Here is a 19,766-nt window from a genome sequence, read left to right as displayed (position 1 = left end):
GGAGGGCCCCCAGAAGTTGGCAAGCCTAGAGTGGAGGGCTCCTGATGCCCCCTTGAGGCCCAGCACCCTGTCAGAGCTCTCCCAGCCCCTTAGGGTGCCTCCTTAACCCCTACTGTAAATTAATTATCCATAATCTTTTAACCCCACCCTTCCAGAGGGCAAGGATCCGTGTGTCTTTTTTACACTGTATCCCCAGTGCCTGGCACCAGGAGGCATACAGTAAATATTTTCGGATGAGTGAATGGATGACGTTGCCCCCCCTCCCCAGACATCAGAGAGCAAGGGCTAAAGCCTTGCAGGGGCCTACGTCTAAGCCTCTCCAGTTCTCTAGGGACTCAGCTGCTAAGTGACCACGGTGTAGCAGAGTGGTCCCCAGGGTGTCTGTGCCTCTGTGATCATCTCCCAGAGGACCGGGGCCCTACAGACCTGTCCATTCTCTGCTCAAATGTGGCTTATCCCCCAGAAGACTCTCCCTTCTAACAAGCCCCATCTATCTTAGCTTCTCAAAGATCTCAGCTCTGCCCTGTGTCCTCTGGTCCCCAGGACATCACCCCTGTAATCACCGTGTCCTCTGGTTCCCAAGATCTCACACAGCCTGTGTGCCTCTTTCTTCAGCACATACCTTCCTGTCCCCAGACCTGCATCCTCACAGTTAGACATGTGCCCAGCCTCTGATGTCCCCTGTTCCCTGGATGTTCTGCACTCTGCTCTCGGCCTCACAGAAGCTGCCCAGGCTTCAGGGGCCAGCTCCTCCAGCAGCTCTGCTGGCTGCTCTTAGTCCTGGGAACCCCAGTCCCAGCCACGGTGAGCATCACTCTAGGGAACACTGTCTGTCCACCTTGACCATCAGGACCTCAGAGAAGCAAGCATTCTGGACACCTCTCCTTGGTTCCCCAAATCCAGGATTCCCACACAACAGGCTGAATAAGTGACTGGGTGCTATGAACTACTTGCACAAAAACTGAGGGGTTTCCCTGCTGGATCAGGGCATCCAATGCTGGAGAGCTACAAAGGCTGCCAGAGGCTTATAAATAAATTATAGAAAATCCAAGAAACATAATTAAAAGATACTACAAATCTTACCATTAACTTTTTGAAGTACCCTCATATGGAACTAACTGTGGGAGCTCTAATTTTTAAGGTGAAGAAAACATGAATTCCAATAAGGAGAAAAACGTGGGGTACTCTGGACTGAACCCCCAATGTGACTATATTTGGGGACAGGGTCTTTAGGAAATAATTAAGGTTAAATAGGGTTATAAGGGTGAGGCCCTAATCCCATAGGATTAGTGTCTTCATAAGAAGAGGAAGAGAGGCCAGAGCTCTCTCCTTGTGCCATGTGAGGACACACGGAGAAGGTGGCCGTCTACAAGCCAGGAGGAGAGCCCTCACTAGACACCAAATCAGCCAGCCCCTTGATCTTGGACTTCCCAACCTCCAAAACTAATAGAAAACTAGCGTCTGTTGTTTAAGGCACCTAGACTGTGGTATTTTGTTATGGCAGCCCACGCCAACTAATACATGGGGAGTCACTCAGCCTCTTCTGAGATATACAGGAGATCAGCTCCATCCTTTGTAACACGTGTGCAGTCTGAACAGATGGGGCCCTGCAGTGGATTAATAATAACAGCAATGACAATAATAACAACAGGTACCTTTACCGGGTACTTGCAGTGGACCAGGTGCTCTGCTAAGGGCTTCCCCACCACTAGCTAATCTACTCATCACGCCCACCCAACAGTGATGGAAGCTTTATCAACCCATTTTTACAGATGAAGAAATAGAGGCCCAGACAGCTGAAGTGACTTGTACAAGGTCACTCTGCTGTGGCTGAGCTGGGAACACAACCCAAGTCTGTCTGTCCCCACAGCTCCATGCACAACCACCTCACGATCCTGCAGTGAGGGAAGTGGGAAGCTGGTCCTCCCAGGTCCCTGCAGGACATGGAGGCACTGCTGGGAGTGCAGGAGGAGCCCCTTCCATCAGTCAGGAGCCCCAGGCTCTGCATGGCACCTGCATGGGAACAGTACTTACTGGGTAAGCCTAGGGGACCTAATGCCCCTCACTGTGCAGAATGGCCCAAGTGACCTCTTGCCCTGGCACGTTGGAGTCTAGGACTCTTTCCTTCCTGGGACCCTCATTCACCCCCTCTAATTCTTCCCCATCTGCTCAGAACACACTGAGGAGATTGACACTCTCTCTTAGCGCATGGCCTCCATCCCTGTGTCCTTGTCCCCAACCCCATCATCTCCCAATGACAGCTATCACCACCTGACTTGTCTCCTGCTTTCACTCCATGTCCCCCTGCAACGCACTCGGCATACAGCAGCTAGGGTCATCTCTTAAAAACACAAATCAGATCACATCTCATCCCTGCTTAACATACCCCTCTGGCATCCCATTAAACTTACGATAAAATCGCTACTCCTGACCTTGACTTATGAAGCTCTGTGTAATCAGCCATGCCCACATCTCACTCCCTCTGTCCCAGAAGCCTTCACATGCCCAGCTGGTTTCTGCCTCAGGGCCCTTGTGCTTGCTGTTCCCTCTGCCCAGAATACTTTTCCACCTAGATCCTCCTGGGGCCGGCTCTTGCTGTGTTCAGGCCTGTGCTCAGAGAGGCCCGCCCTAAGCACCAGTCACACTCTACCGCGTCACTCTGTTTTAATTCAGTATAGAGCCCTCAGTCTACTTGACATTATTTTATGTTTATTCATTTGTTGGCTGTCTCTCTTCTCCCACCCTGGCAAATGATCTCCCTGAGAGCAAGGTCTATCTTGTCCACAGTATCATCAGCGCATAGAACAGGGCCTGCACATAGTAGGCCCTCTACTATTTAAAGAGCAAATGAATATGAATATGAATGAATGACACAATCTTCTCAAAGACCCACTCCCGCCCCTCCCAACAAATCCCCTAAATTCCCATCATTAGGCTATGGCCCCATCTGATGCCCTCTCCTACCACATTTATCCTGGAACAAGTCCCCTCAGAAACTCAAAGGGCTCCTCCACCTCACCGCCCAAGTCCTCAGCCTACTGCAAAATAAGAACCATTTCAAGTGGAAACGTCCTCCAGGCCAGCCCAGTGCTCTAGGGCACCACGGGGAGCGCTGGTGAGAGTGTCTGGAAGGACAGTTCCCTGCACCCCACATCCAGCTGAGGTCCTCCCGTGGGACTGCCTCTGTTGCCCAGGAAATGCCTCTCCAAGGAGCAGCTGCTGTTAATCCTTCAGCAGCCAGGGGCAGCAGCCGCCTCTGTGGCGGAGGCCCTGGACTTTTCCAGGGGAAAAAGATAAGGCTGTGTCCTTCAGACCTGCGATATTTACAGCAGTTGTGGGATTAAGAGATGGAAAGAGCGAATAGGCTGCTGGGTCCTGTTCTGCTAGGCAGAAGTCACAAAACATAACCCCACCTGCCCAAGTCCTGGCAGCAAGACATTCCCAAGTCCCTGTGCCCCCTACCTACACTGGTCTCTAGTCTTGGGCCTACGCAGGGTGGAAGGAGGAGACAAACACCCTGACACCCAGGACCCTGTCACACCTCCACTGTTCTTGTACCAATTAATCCACGTTCCTCAGCCCAGTTCACCATGTGTGACAGAGGAGGGAAAAAATGACCGTAGCTGAATCCCTGGCTTTCCCACTTATTAATTAATATCTTTGCACTTTGGTTTTCTCCTCCAGCTTTTAAATGCCACTGAAAATGCTTTTGTCAAGGTTGCCAATTCCTCGATGTTCCATGTCCACGTTTCCTTCTTTGACTATTTCACCCTTTTCTCCCTGTTTTACAGTCCTCTCGACCCTCACCCCCCCGCCCCCAGTCTTCTACCCCTTGTTATTTCTTCTTGGAATTTATTACTTCCTGAAATCGTCTTATTTGATCATTACTTGTTTTTTAGTTCTCTCACCCAATGTCATCTCAAGAGAGAAGATTCTTCCTCTCTCGTTCACTGTAATAACTCTAGGATTAAAACAATGACTGGCACATGGAAGTTACTTGAGGATGGGTTCCAGCAAAAGGAGGGTAAGAACGAAAAGAATATGTGACATCTTGGGGATAGTGTCTGTAACCTAGAAGGGCAGCAACAAAGAGGCCCCAGATTATAGCTGTGCAGGAACTCGTCTAGGCTGCAGCAGGAATAAGAATCTAGAAGGGTTTCCGCCAGGAAAAAAGAAGTAGGCTCCATACGACAGAGAGTAAAATCCAGATGCTGAAATATCTTGAGGATTGGAAGGCACAGTATTCTTTGGGCAATGAGAAAAAGAAAAACAATGAGAAACCCCAGGAAAAACTAAAAAGTTATATTTTTAAAAGTCTTGGGCTCAATACAAAACACTTTAATATATGACACAAATTAATATAAAGGAGAAAATCTATAAGATCTTGCTGCAAAGATCATTCTCCTTTGAGCAGCCAGGGATCAAGAGAGCAGCCCAATAGAACAGCAAGTGCCGTCCAAGCACACTACGTGGTCCTGAAGCAAATAGTAAGTATCGAACAACAGCTAGTAATATTTATCAGGTGCCTACGTGCCAGGTGAGGTTTCAAGAGTTTTGCATTTAATAATACTTAATCCTCACAGCTCTCTCAGGGATATGTTATTACTAGCGGAAGGGCTAGATTCATACCCAGGCTGTGAGACCCAAAGATCCCCTTCCCAGAGCTGGCCCTAGAAGCCAGGCCATCTGATTTTCAGGCATGTGAACACACACACACACACACACACACACACTCTCTCTCTCTCTCTCTCTCTCTCTCTCTCTCTCTCTCTCTCTCTCTCTCTCTCTCTCTCTCTCTCTCTCTCTCTCTCTCCCTCCTCTGTCTCTGTCTCTCTCTCTCCTGGGAGTCAGGATGCAAAGCCACAGATCAACAGAGCTGGTCCAGCCTGGAAGCCTGGAGAACTGAGGGCTGAAGCCGGGCCTTACCTTCCTGCAGTCTTTGCAGAACACCGATGAGCTGCCCAGGAAGCCCAGCACCTCCCCACAGAGCAGACACTGGGAGAAGCCGTTTCCCATCACGTTCCGCCTCATGGTCTCCAGCCGCTCCATCAGCCGCCTGCAGCCCAGGACATAGTGTCAGAGGGGATGTGCCCCCTGTCTCCAACCCAACCTCTTCTACCTGGGCATGACGGCTAAGGGGCCCCAGTACTACACCATGCCGCGTGTGCTGTTCTCTCACCTAGGGTATTGTTTCCTTCCCCACCCCTCCCCTTGGCAACTCCTAATCATTCACTCACCAACTATTAACTGAGCACCCATGAGGTGCCAGAACCTATGATGTGACCAGAGACAGGCATGGTCCCTGATCTCGCGGAGCTTATGTTCAATAAGGGAGAGAGTCGTAAACGAGTAAACAAGTCAACTGATTTCAGTTAGGAAGAATCACCACGAAATGATAATAGTGGGGGAGGACTATTGAGGGGACGAGGCATGTTAGATGGTGACCGGTGAAGGCTCTGGGAACATCCGAACAGAGGGCTGAGGAATGACAAGAGCTGGGGGAAGCATTCCAGGCTCAGGGGCAGCAGCAAGCTCAGGGCTGGAAGGACGAAGGCCAGAGGGAGACTGGGAGGAAATGAGCTGGAGCAGCAAGCAGGGCCAGATTACGTGGGCTTTGTAGGTCACAAGATGGAGTCTGGATTTTTTCTAAGATTGATGTGAAGCCACTGAAGAGTGTTAAGTAGGGGAGTGATTCGATCCGAATGATATTTTTAAAGCTCACTCCCGCTTCTGTGGAAAGCCGGGATAAGGGGACGGGCTGCATTTCAGAGGCAGCGGCGGTGGACTGGAGGTTGGGGGCAGGTGACAGAAAGATCCAGGATGACGTAGAGGCTTTTGGTTCAAGCAACTGTGCAAATGGAGAAGCTGGAGGAGGAGAGAAAAAACAGCCCCTCGTTGAAACCTTTCAATGTCGAGGACCCAGGAGCCTTCCCTGGACCTGCTGAGCCTGGGACGGGGCCTCTCCTCGGGTCCCGTGGCCACAGCACACGGTAACCTGTCCCACAACAACTGGTGATGAAACACTACAACCTCCCTGAAATGGTTGTGTCTTCCTGGCCACTAAATTTCCAGTACCCAATGGACTCTTGGTGAAAACTCTGGAGTGAATGAAGGACAAAGTACGGGCACATTCTCTCCTCTAATTGTCACAATCCTCCGATGAGGAGGATGCTATTTTTCCCATTTTAAAGATGAGAAGACTGAGGCTCAGAGATGTGAAGTCACTCCCAAGAGGTGGAGCCAGGGTCCTCCCCCAGGCCTGTCTGGCTCAGGCTCCCCTGGTCATCACACTCTCCCCCCGATTCTTTCCCCTGGGGTGATGACGGACGGCAGCCTGGGCAGTGAGGCGGCTTCTACCCACATGCCCTCCAGCGAGCACTTCTGGCTGCCACAGGGATTCACCGTCCCTCACCCAGGAGCCTGTAGAGTCTGGGGGCAAACCCTGCTCCAGCCCCAGCATGACCCACTTGCTCTTGGGGACCCTCTGTCTGCACAACCCCACATCTCCATGCCTCACATAAACACACAGGACACCCCTCCTCCATGCGAACGACGAACCTGAGGCACTGCCTTCTGGGTCGTTCTGGCCCCTGCCAAGCCCAGCACTCACAGCCAGGGCCAGCAGTGGAGAGATTCCCTCGGGTGGCACAGGGAAGGCAAGGACAGCAGTCCCTGTGGCTGAGGGGCCCGCCAATGCTTCCACAGCACAGGGGGGCCCACCATGAAACACCCTCCACCTGCTCTCTGCACAAGCTCCTGGCAGAGCTGGAGGGACACTAGTGCTGGGAGGCCAGTCACAAGCCCTAGAGCTCAGCAGAGGGCCTGGCAGGGCACTCAGGGTGTAGATCTGAGAGGGTGGGGCCCTGCCAGGCTAGATGGAAAAAAAAAAAGCAAAAATACAACTAGTCTGATATAAACCCTTTTTGTACTAAAATGATACTAATATGTCCTTATTACCGAGGCACATACAGCAAACTGTCAGAAGAGCAGTGACCTTTATAGTGGTACTTTCACTTTCTAAGCCTGTATATTTCTACAATGTCTGATTCTTAAAAAATGGTCATATAATTAATAGAAAGGGATAAACAAAAAACAAACAAGGAGACTAAAATCAAATTAATTCCTGCCCAATGCAATGGACTGCATTTGGGTTTTCCTACTTGTGCTTTTCTGTGTTTTTCAGAATTTCTAGGAGATATGAATTGCTTTTATGATTAAACAAGCAAAAAGACACAATAAAAACATTGGAAGACTGGGCAGTGGTCAGTTCTGGACACTGGAGGCCAGGAGAAGGGCCCAGAATGAGCTGGAAAGTGAGTCCTGCTAGACGGGCGGTTCCCAGCACAGCTTCACTTGAATCCCTGCCTGGGCTGAACCAAACTGACCTGTAGGTGTGCAGAGCCCAACAGCCCCTAATGCGGTCCACCCTGCTCACTCACACCCCCCAGCCCGGGGCCCACACATCGGCTGCCATCCCCATCTTACAGAGGGGTATGTTGAGGTTTTGACAGGTTGGGTGCGTGCCCATACCCCAGGGGCATTCAGGCAGAGAAGCTGGGGACCTCCTGACCCATTCCCAGAGGTGAAAGGCAAATCTAAGACCCAGAGTGCCACCAGCTGGGCTGGCATGACATGCCCTTGCTTTCCTCCTGAGCTCGCTCCTGCCCAGCCCAGGCCCAGCCCTCACCCAATCCTCTGCTGCTCCATGATGTCGAGTCGCTCGGCCCTCTGGATGACCTGCAGGATGGCCTCCACCTCTGCTGGGCTGAGGCACTGGCTTCGCCTCTGCTTCTCTGTCTGGTAGGTGTGCACGGACCAGCCTGTCTGCAGCCTCAGGAAAGAACAAGAAGGCGTGGAGGCCTCCTCAGTGAAAACCAGCACCCCCCACCGTGTCCACAAAGACCTCTAGAACAGTCTGGGGACCAGCTCAGGTGCTGTGACTGGGGCAAAGGGGTGGACAACAAGGCAGACACTGCTCCAAGTGCCAGTTCTGCCATCTGTCAGCTGCAGGGCTTCGGCAGAGACAGCAGCACCATCCTGGCACCCAGGAGGCAAGATCATGGGATCCTACCACTGAAAGTGGGTGAGGACAATGTCATAGCACATGAGGTTTCAAAGGGAGGAGCACAGAAGATTAGCAAGAATGAAAACTTAGACCTGAGTTCCAGAAAGCGAGATGGAGGTACCACAGGACAGGAAAAAATTGTAATTAGGTTTAAAAAAAAAAACAAAAAAACTTGAGGATATAAGGAGATTCACATGGCATTTTGAAAACCAACAGGTTCCATGGCAGGAGGGGAAGTAAAGTTACACAAGAGGAGACATGGAGGGCAGGCAGGACGGTGAGGTCAGCTGTCTCTGCTCCAATTGGCTGCAGGAGGGACACCTCTTGAGGCTGTGACCGGGGGCTCAGGGGAAGAACTCAGACCTTTTCTATTTTTCTGGATAGGGAGCGAGTGGCAGCAGCAGACCAAGCCCTACGCTCCTGCCCTGGGTCCCAGCTTCTCGGAGACATTCTGTGCCAAGTGCTTTGAATACAGAGATGAACAAGGTAGACACTGCCTTGAGGAACCTACAATACGGTGGGGAGACAGATGCCAAATCAATTCCACAAGAGTCCTTGAAGCAGGACCCAGGGCAGGAGGATGAGGGATGTGGACACTTTCCTGGGGGTTCCCTGACACACAGACTGATACCGGTGATCACACGTCACTGCCTTGTCCGGGCTGTTGCAGCTAACAGATCTTGCATGGCCGACACAGGATAAGCCTGGGGAGTAAAAAGCACATCCTCTCTCTGCAAGTGTGGCCGCTGGTTAAGGTGAAGGACCCAGACTCTGGAGTCTGCTGGATGGTTGTATCTTCATGGCTCCGTCCTTTCCCAGTTATGAGATCTCAGATCTCCATTTTCTGATCCGTCTCATTAAGGGATGCCACAAAGTTGAAAGAGGCAGGGAATGTCAAGTGCTTTGCATATAGAAAATGCCTCATTGCCTAATAGGTGGTAGTTAATGATGATTGCTATAATTATCATGGGCAGGGCTGCCAGGACCGGCTTTACCAGAGAGGCAGTATTTGTGCAAGGTTGGCAGGATAGATAGGTGCCTCCCCAAGGGACGAAGGGATGTGGGTTCAGGCAGAGGAAACCACGCAGCAAAGGTGTGGAGGCATAAGGTAACATGTTCTATGTCGGGGGCCAAATCTCTAGATTGCTATTTCTCCAATTAAAAAAAAATGCATCACCCTAGACTAATACTTTTTCAACTAATCCTCATGAGGCTAAGGAAGGCAAAAAGTGGGGCCGGGGGGCAGGGCTGGAGGAGAGGGAAGGGAGTCCGGTCCTCAGAGTGGCAGCCTCTGCCTGGGCTGCCTGTATTTCCTCTGTGAGCTGGACAGACCTGGGGGTTCAGGCTGAAAAGCAACACCCCCGCCCCACCCTCCTGTTTGCTCCACCTGAGCATTTCAGAGACTCAAGTTGCCGGTGATTGGCCAAGGCACACTTTGTGTGGCCCCTTGGGTCAGGGGAGGGGAATTGGGAACCAGGGCCCCCATGCTCAGGGAATCCCCTTCCCCATCCCCACCCCTCCCCCCCAGCGAATGGGAAAAAGGAAGGCCCCAGGAACACAGAGAAGGGAGGGCACATGCACCAGCACTGCCACCCACCATAATGGGCACGACTCCCACTGAGCTCGCTCTGGGCCTAGCACCAGCCCAGGGCACCACAGACATCCTCTCACTGGACCCACAATGTCACCCTGCAAGGCAGCCCTCCCCATTTTTCAGTTGAGAAAACAAGGCATGGAGCGTGGCTAGACGGCCTTCTGAAGGTAATCAGGGGTTGGCCGGCCTCCAGGGGCCGGCTTTGCTGCTGACCCAGAGGCCAGAACCCTGGCCTGGGGAGCTCATGTCCAGCAGCTGCCGAAGCCAGGACTGGGAGTATTCCAGGTTCCCCCAGGGCATCCTCCACACCAACTTTCCCGCCTCCATCTGATCACCCACCAAGTCCCAGCAATTTCCCTCTTATCTGACCCACTGTCTGGGTCCGGCCCCAACTCCCACTTACAGCCATGGCTGTCACTTAGCATGTCCCCCCCTGCGGTGTCCCCTCCACACAGCCAAAGGAGGCAGACTCAAGGCTGCCAGATGTAGACGGGGCTGCAAGCCCTGGGAAGAACCCTTAGCGGCACCCAGCACCCAGGAGACACTGCACCCATCTGTGTGCACCCCAGTATGGGGCCCTCACCTTCATCTCACCTGGTCTCACCAACTGCTCTCAGTTCCCTTGTGTCACAGGCTGCGTGCTGTCTCCAGGCCTTTGCTCACACTGTGCCCTCCACCTGGGGTGCCTGTCCCTCCCCCTAAGCCCCCTTTCCACCTACTCGCTCCTATTCCTTTTTAAGATTTTGTTTAGACACGACCTTCACCAGGAGGCTTTTCCTTGATCCTCTCCAAAACAGGTTAAGAGCCCATCCTCAGAGTTCCCATAAGGCCGGGCATGTGTCCATCACTGGGCTTAAACATTATTTCAAGGCAACGTGGGACCCTCTACTTCCCCCTCCAGGATGTGAGTCTCTGGAGGACCAGGCCCTGCCTCATCTGGCCCCGGCCCACCTCTCCGTCTTCCTCTCACACCAGTCACCACCTTGTTCTCTGCACTCAGGCCACACTGGCCTCCCGTCAGGACCTCCGCCTGCGCGTTCCTTCTACCCCAGTGCATGCCGTTGCTTCTGCCTGGAGGCTCTTTCCCCATATTTTTGTCTAACATTTGCCCCTCCTCTGGGTCTCAATGTAAGCATCGCACTCTCATGGAAGCCTATCCCGATCCCCAGACTAAGTTGGCATCCCCCATGCCCCCACTGCCTGATGTCACCGTCAAAGCAGCTGCACATGGGTAATTATTCATATAATGCTCACTCCTCCCTTTCTGTGATTTAAGACAAGGGACCGGGTTGATCTTGGCCGCTGCCTTGCAACCAGTGCCTGGCACGTAGTAGGGGCTTAGGAAATATTTGATGGCAGCTAGAGGACTGGAGAGAAGCCCTGAGCTGGAGCTGGGAAGGTCATTTCCCCAGGCTTTCCAGAGTGTCCCATGGGCCACAGCTCCAGGCTCTGCGGCCAAGGTTCGCACTACTTTCCTTTATGGCGTCTTCACCAGGCATTACAAGGCAGCATGCCCTGGGGGAGGAGATAAAAGCATTCGCTCTTCTAAAAGGTGCTACAGCTTTTGGCTGCTGCTGAGAGACAGCAGGGGTCAGGGAGAACTGAAGGGAACACTGGAGGGGTAGGAGGGGTCACACCGGGCCTTGTCCAAGAGCACAGGTGGCTGAGCTCTCCCCAGCACTTGTACCCTGCTGGGTAGGACACATCATCTGCTTGATGTCAGAGGAGACAGAGAGAGAGAGGGACCACTTTCATCCCTGCAGGGGCCAGTGGGGGGAGCTGGCGGGAGCTAAGCCATCTGGGGGAAGGGGACAAATTAACTATGGGACAAAGATCTCTGCAAATCATGCGTGATTCCACTTCTCCTGGGTGTTTTGGATTAATTTTACTATCTCCCTTTGATGTTTCAGCTCTGTCCCCCTGCAGACCCACAACATCTAATTGCAAATTTCCTAAACTTGGTCCCATACAGGAAATGCTGGCTCCTACTGTAAATGGCATGGTTTGACAGTTGAAGGGGCTTTCTTGGATTTATCAGATGCCAGGGAGCCTAACCTGTCAGAGGGGTGGGGAGGGACTGGAAGGCAGAAGAGGCATCTGAGGACCCCCTGCCATTTCTAGATACAGTGGAGATGGCTTGACCTACCCGGAGCTGAAGGGTCACCAGGCTGAGGAAAACTACAACTCCCAAGTGGACAGACCAGAACTAGGAAACTAGAGAGACCCTGACGAGAATGTGGAAGAGACCTGGGCAAACAGGCTGGCTGTGTTTTCAGTCCAAGGGCCAGCACTTCATCCATTCAACAAACCTTTGCTCTGTCCTGACAGTGCCAGGTACTCGGCTGTGAAGTGAGCACCCAGAGACCAAAGGCTCCCTGCCTCAAGGAGCTCGTGGACTTAAGGCTCAATGACAGAGGAGAAGAGGGGTGATCTGGTTCCCTGCAGCCTGCTGTGATAGAAAAAATGCAGCTTGGGAGTCAGACGGACCCCGGTGCGGGTCCCAGCCCCACCACTCACAAGTTAAGTGACGTGAGTAAGCAGCTCAGCCTCACCTTCCTCATCTGAGAAATGGGGATAAATGCTGTATGGTGGTTAAAGGAGAGAATGGCTGTTAAGTGCCCGGCTCAGGGACTGGAGCGTGGTGTGCATTTGACATGCTCTTTTCTCCCAACTTCTCTTTCCTGCCAAAGCAAGCAGGGAAGCGGGGGGAAGGCGAGGCCTGGCAGTTCCCGAGGTACTCACTTGGCTCGCAGGGCAAGCTGCCGATCATTGGGGCAAACCCACTGATCGTTCCCGCTGCCGAAGATGGTGTCGGCCATGGCTCAGAGCACCAGCCACAGGCGGGAGTCACATCTGGGATGAGAAGAAGGAAAAAGAAAACAGTGTGTCAATGGCTGGGGTGCAGAAGGCAGACAGGGTCTCTCTGAAACCAGGCATCAGACACTTGTCACTTGAAAGCTATCTCCACACGTCATCCCCTTCTGATGCCTGGAATCTCACCATTTGAATCACTCCTCCAGCAAAACACAGCTCCTTCAAAGCTCCTTTTCAAAAGGCTCATCATTCCGGGAGGGGTGACTAGGTGACAAGAGTGCCCATGACTGGCAGGACATCAAAGGGTTAGAATCAGAAGGGAGAGAAGAGGCACACCTCAGTCATTTTCAACTCAGCTGGCAAGCCCTGATGGGCATGCCCTCCCTGCCCCTTCCTAGTCCAGCCCCTGCTGTACTGAGGGTGTCACTCGCAGGAGGGGCCTGGGCAAACCCTGCACTGCTCCCAAATATGGGTGACCTGGAGTGGCGGCCCCAGGCACACAGGCTCTGCTCCCCAAGACATCCAGGCTATGATCACAGTGCTCTGCAGAGAGGAGGGCAGGAAGCGGCAGTGGCAGCCAGGACTGTCACCCAGCACAATTCCAAGGAGCACAACCCACAGGAACTGCAATGAGAACAGCGCCCCCAGGAATCCTGTAAAGAGGCAACCCTGCTCCAGACCTTCCAGAAGGTTTAACATGAGCAGTCTAGCTAAGCTGGCTTCCTCCTTCTACCAAGGACCAGACCAACTCTTTGATTATCTATTATGAGGATACTGCACGTGCATTCTGAAGGGTGTGTGTGTGTGTGTGTGTGTGTGTGTGTGTGTGTGTGTGTGTGTGTGTGTGTGTGTGTGTTGGTGTGGGAGAGGGAGATGAGTTTCAGGGTATCTCAATCCTACAGCAAGGATGAGGGGCGGTACTGAGTTATCCCCAGTCCTCTAGTCTAATCCCATCTAGACCAATGGTTCACCCTGACACTCTTAAAAAATGCCAAAGTTGAAAACTCATTTGACATTTCCTCAAAATGTTAAACACAGACTACCATATGATCCAGAAACTCTACTCCTAGGGAAAAACCCAAGAGTACTGAAAAACACATGTCCATGCAAAAACTTGTACACAAGTGTTCATAGTAGAATTGCTCATAAAAGCTAAAAAGTAGAAACAGCAAAAATATCCATCAACTGATTAATAGATAAATGTATTATATCCATACAATGGAATATTATTTGGCCATAAAAAGGAATGAAGGACTGACACCTGCTATAACATGGATGAGCCTTGAAAACATTAAGAGAAAGAGGCCAGTTGCAAAAGACAACATATTTCATGATTCCATTTATATGAAATGTCCAGAATAAGCAAATCTATAGACAGAAACTACCATGTGTTGAGTTTTGGTGCAGTATCAAAGAAAAATATCCACAGTTATCTGGAAAGGCTATACAAGTAGAGTAGATTAGTGGTTGTCAGCGGCTAGAAAAGGGAGGAGAAATGGGGAATGACTGCTAATGAGTTTGTTTCGGGGTTTTGAAAACGCTCTGGAATCAGACAGAGGTGATGGTTGCATAATTTTGTGAATATACTAAAACCACTGAATTGTACCCTTTTAAAGTATGAATTTTATGGTGTGTGAATTCAACTCATTAAGCTGTTACAAAAAAATTAATGAGAACCCCCAAATACATGGGCTATACCTATTAATATTTATTGTACTTGAAATTAAAATGGAGAAATTAAAAATTTTGTTAATTCATTCAAAATAATAAACCCATTAGATGTTCACAAAATTTACGTATTTTATGGAAAAAACTATATTTTCATAACAAAAGCAATTAGTCAGATGAATGGCATTGTTTTACATTTTTAAACTCAATCAATTTAATGTTTGGCTTAACAGAAGACAGAGATGAATGTTCACGTCTGACTTTTCATTCAATTTTTGCAACACTTTTTTTTTAAAGTCCATGAAGGACATTCAGAGTCTCACAGATAAGCAGGATAGTTGGAAAAGGGAATAGCATTTTAATAACCTTTTCAGATAATTGTGGATATTTTTCTTTGAATCTGCACCAAAACTCAAGAGACAGTAGCTTCCTTAAAGATTAGTTCCAACGTATTATCTGAAACCATATCAGTGAACTTTTCATTTTCTGTACATTTGTGAGAGAATGAGACCACGAGTCTTATTACTATTATTGTGGAAATAACTTTGACCTAGTGGACCCCCTGAAAGGTGGTGGGGACCCCCAGAGATCCCTAGATCAGGCTTTGAGATCTGCTCTTCCAGAGCAGCTTCAACCATTTCCGCGATGACCAGCAGGGGGCAGTGTGCAGACTGTAGCAAACCGACCCACACAGGGACCCAGCCCGTGATCTTAACCACACTGGTCTCTCTCTCTGTCCCTCCGAGCACAACCAGGCACCTCCTCTGCCAGATTGGACCTGGAAAGAGACCTAGGTAACCCCAGACCCCAAAGAGCCAGGTGTGGAGACCCCATGGCCAGGCCCAGAACTGGGGAAAGTCACCAAGGAGGGCGTCCTCAGATTTAAATTCTTGACCTTCTCCCAAATGAGGCTAACACACAATTCAGGAAAACACAGATGGGGTAAAAAATAACACGTTCACCAATAAACTTAAACCCATTTCTAGCCTTTAGTGCACTGTGCTTTGTTTTTTTTTTTTTTTTAAATTTCTCTTATCTTGTGAATAGCAAAGTCACACTGCTCTGTGTGGGTGTGAAAAGCATTACTCTGTTCAAAGTAAACATTAAAACATACTACAACTCAGGAGCCCTGTTTATTTTTTTTCTTTATTAAATATTCTGGGAGCTTCAAGAAATGGAAGTATAGGGTCTCCCTGACCAGGAGAGGCTGTGCCCTGCCTGGGTAAACCGTGGGTCCAGGGATTGGCCTCACAGGAGCTGCTGCTCCTGCCTTGGCCTGCAGGGGGTGCCCCAGCTTGGGCCCCTGCCCATCCTGCCACTGCTGGGCCGAGAAGTGTGGAGCAGAAAATATAATGATTCGATTTAGGGAGAACAGACAGGATAGCCTGTGGGTGGCCGCAGATTGATGAGTTGTTTTGGCTAAAGTTAAAAAAAAAAAAAAAAAAAAAAAGACCCCAGTTGGGTCAGAGGACAGATAAATGTCAGTTTGGCGGGTCCCTTGCCAGTGGCCCCCCAATTTTGGTCCCACTAGTACATGACCCAAACGGGACAAAGAAGATCATTCCCTAGAGGTTCATTCGGGGGTGATACTGAGGGTCAGTAGTTCAGCATAGTCAGCTGCATGGTCTTCTGCAGTAATTATGGAGGGAAATGTTTTGTGGCGGTGAGAAGGTGGAAAGAAAAGACGATGAAACTCTGGCTTTTATGCAACTTACTAGAAGTCCAGGAACAAGTTAGTTGTCCTCCCTGGGCCTCAGTTTCTTCAGTGGTACCCGAGGGAGCTGAGACAGGCTGCAGTGACTGCCCTGTGCAATCCCAACACCTGATTCTGACCTGCCGGGTTGCACAAAGGAGGCAAGGGCGGCAGGCTGGGGACTGGAGAACGGTCCCATGGTGGCAGCTGGTGGCTGTTCCAATCTGGCAGGTGGGGATGGAGCACCTGGCCCAGGCCGGTCCACAGGGAGAAGGAGGACAAACAACTGCATTCCCACGACCCCTGCCCCTCTCACTCCTGGGAGCTTCAGGGAAGAAAAGCTCCTGGAGCCCAATGCTACAGAGAGGTCAGGGAGATGGAAGGATGTCATCTCCAAGGTCTGGGGCTGTGGGCACTGGCTGAGCGGGGTCATCACTGATGGCAAGTTCGCAGCTCAGCATGTCCACACAGGTGGCTCTGAGTGAAGGTCAGAAGTGAGAACCCAGGAGAATTCAGGCTCTGGCCCCGGGACCACTATGCCCACCCAGGGCTGCCGCTGGCACCTCAGAAGGCACTGCTCTCCTTCAGCCATACAAAGCAACCTCAGGACAGATGGTGGGCAAGGAAGGGCCACTCGAGGAGGCACATTTTAGGAAACTGCCAACGGAGCCAGCTTAGGTTCTCCAAACCGCTTCAGTCTGACCTGACTGCCAGCTCCCTGGCTTGGTGGCAGACGAGGGCCTCACCAGCTGACCCCCGTCCCTAGCCCCCACACCTCCTTTACCAGTGGGCTTCTCTGCCCAACTGTGTGCTCACCACCACCCAAGACCCCCACCCCGGACTTTGCTCCTCCTTAAGAGGGGGAGTCTCAAGTGGCAGAGGGAGAGAGTCCCACCCATACTCTCTTAAGAGCCGGGTCCTTAAAATTTCCAAAGTGCAGTGCTATGTGCAATAAATATGGATGGTGCCCTTGTATTGATAAATGGCAATTCGTCACGGACAAAAATTAACTGATGAGAGAACAAAATGGGCTTACAGAGGGGAGTGCAAAAGCAGGGAAGGTGAACCCACAAATTCAGGAGGGAAGGATGGAACTGGCCCAGAGGGGAGCACAGGCAGGGGTTTTGTGGACAGAGGGCTAGGTGGAACACGGGTCAGGCACACAGGGCCGGGGCTGTCTCTGAGGTCCTCCCACTATGACAGGAGAGAGGCTGGAAGAGAGGGTCGTGTGCGTGTGTGTGCATGTGTGCATGTGTGCACGTGCATGTTCAATGAACACAGGTCAAGGCTGCTGCTGGGGAAGGTAGACCCGTCACAGGGGAGGGTCCTTGTTCTACTGACGTGAGGTTCCCATCTCTTCTTCCCCACTAGACTGTGGGTTCCTGGGGGGCCCCACATCTTCCGGCTCTCTCCACCCCCAGCACCCAGTGCAGGGCCTGCTGCAAAGCAGGTGCTCCATGAATATCTGTTGAATTGAGCTGCATCTCATCACAGAGATGGCCCTTCCCAGACAAGGAGGAACTCAGAAAACAAACCAGAGGAGCTCAGACAGAGCAGGGCTCGGGCCATGATCCACAACTTGTTGATTCACGGGCAGTTTGTTCCTCAAGATCCCCAAAGGGTAGCCAGCTGCACAGTGGCTCGTCTCACAGCTGAGCCAACTCCCCTCTGAGGGGCCAGTGCACCCCCAAGGCCTCTGCAGGAAAGCTGGACCCCGCAGCCAGCCAGCCTAGTGGGCAGACGCTCAGGAGCTCTTTCTAAAACCCTGCAGCGAGGGGCTGGGGGACCCTCTGTGGAGACGGGGAACAGGAGTCCCCACATCATCCTGAGGATGATTTCCTCAGCAAATTTCTAGTGGATGGAGGTTCATAAGCCCCAAGCAACTTTCTGAGACAGATCTGTAAAAACAAACACATTCTTAGAAGGAATCCGGTTCTCTCTCTAAAGTCAAAAGCCCATCGCCCTGGGTGTTTGTCACTGCAGGCGAACCCTGCAGTTACAGCGGACTCAGCTCCACTGAGCAGGTCGTTACGTGACCTCATGTGGTCGTCTCCCGGGCACCGTAGGATATTATGTTATAGAGAAAAACACCCTAAATGCTCTCATCATGTACCCCCACCCTAATGACTCTTAACATCTTAATGTAATGCCTTTCAATTTCTCGTAGGTATATATGCATGGATTTTAAATAAAATTGGGTTCTTATTACATATACGTGTTTACTCACTCTGTTTTCTTACCATGTTGTAATTTCCCACATTACTAAAATTCTTCAAAAATATGACTTTGAGACTTAGTATTCTGGATGTAATATATTTTACCATTTATTTTCCTGTTTGGGGGCACATAGATTATTTCCAGTTTTGCTCTATTGAACACTAAAATGGACATCCTGGGAGATAAATCTTTGTGCCCATTTCTGACAACTTCCTTAGAATACATTTGCAGAAGGGAAAGGGAGTGCATTTTATTGTAATGTATTTTTGAGACAACTTTTCTACAGTAACGTTCACAGCCGCTCAAAGCTGCAGTTGCTGGCTGAGTGCCCACTCTCTGCAAATGGCATCTAGAACTGTCCACCACAAAATGTCCCGATGGAGGCTGCTGTGTCCTGTTGGCCTAATGCGGATTTTCTATTTTCAAACTCAGAACTCACAGATGGAAGAACCTGTCTGTATGACACCAATTAGCTGGTTTCAATAATGATTAGAATCGCTAAAAAAACAAAAGGTTTTTTTTTAGCAAACATTTACATCTGCTTAAAAGAAGGCTCCCACCTCCTGTGCAGACATCGTGGGCTCAGAAGCTGTTAGAGCCCAAGTGACCAAGTGGCCACGGCACACCTGTCCAGAGGCACAAGGCCTCCACCCTGTCACAGGGTCACATGAGGATGTGACCAGATCACGCTCCTGTGAATGCTGCAGAGCCACAAAACAGTTATTACTCCAGGAAAACTGCTGTTTGACCCCCAGCCTATCAGAACTTAGAGTAGCTATAACAGTGTGTGAAAAACATTAGCCTCCTGCAGCTGTCCCTAACACGTACCAGACTTTGGAAAAGATATCTGGTGGGCAAAGCAATCTGCCCTTAGATAAGCATGACACAAGCCACAGAGTCTCTGCTATCTACTGGGGCCAGGATGGGGACAAAGGCCACTACAACAGCGAGGGCAGTGCCTCTTCCCTGGTGCAGTTCTCTCTCCCATCTTTAGACCCTGTCATTTTCGCCTCCTTGACCTTATTTCAGAAACACTTTCATGGATACAACTGAGCCCATAGACTTCCCAGGGTGTGGCACAAATGCATTTCATTGAGCCCCAGGATCCGACCAGAAGGGACAGCAGGCCATGGACCTGCACTCCTGAAACCAGCCAATTTGTTTGGCCAGGGAGGGGTCCACCTAGAGGGAGTCACAAGTGTGACCCCACAAGAGACCCCCCAGAGAAACACATTCATTCCCAAGACCACAGCCACACTGTGACCCCCGAGCCTTATGATAAAGGAAGCCCAGGCACGAGGGTGTGGGTGCCCAGGACAGCCCATCTCTAAGGTGAGAATGGAAGAAATGTCATAGGAAGGAGAGCAGGAAAGAGGCAGGTGAGTGGACAGGCTGAAGGAAACCATGTGTCCAGGAGGGGACAGCCACATGGAAAGGCAAGTGCAGGACACAGGTTCCTAACAGCCACGTAGAGGGAGCTCAAGTACATCCTGCACACAAGATGCAGCGGTTTTCTCTGGGCTGCTGAATCCTGCCGCTCAGAATGAAATGCATGGCCCAGCCAAGAGTGGCCAGCCTGTAGACACAGGAGCGAGTTTGGGCATGGTCGTTATGCAGCATTATCAATGGCAATACATAACTGATACAAATGGCATCTGGCAATTAAAATCCCAACCCTGACCTCAATATCCAGCCAAACCCCCTCCCAGAACTGT

At 50.9% G+C, this 19,766-nt stretch overlaps 1 protein-coding gene across 1 annotated transcript in view; it reads right to left on the bottom strand.

The window, feature by feature from the left end:
- RPH3AL (rabphilin 3A like (without C2 domains)) overlaps positions 1-12,478 on the bottom strand; it is a 93,409-nt gene extending 80,931 nt beyond the window's left edge. The window contains 3 exon segments of the mRNA XM_063111355.1: positions 4,927-5,056; positions 7,688-7,831; positions 12,402-12,478. Coding sequence (XP_062967425.1) covers positions 4,927-5,056; positions 7,688-7,831; positions 12,402-12,478 — 351 coding nt within the window.
- Positions 12,479-19,766: the final 7,288 nt, after the last annotated feature.

This window comes from Cynocephalus volans, chromosome 10 (genome assembly GCF_027409185.1).
Source record: "Cynocephalus volans isolate mCynVol1 chromosome 10, mCynVol1.pri, whole genome shotgun sequence".
NCBI classification, from domain to species: Eukaryota; Metazoa; Chordata; class Mammalia; order Dermoptera; family Cynocephalidae; genus Cynocephalus; species Cynocephalus volans.
This window is presented reverse-complemented; position numbering and strand designations above follow the sequence as displayed.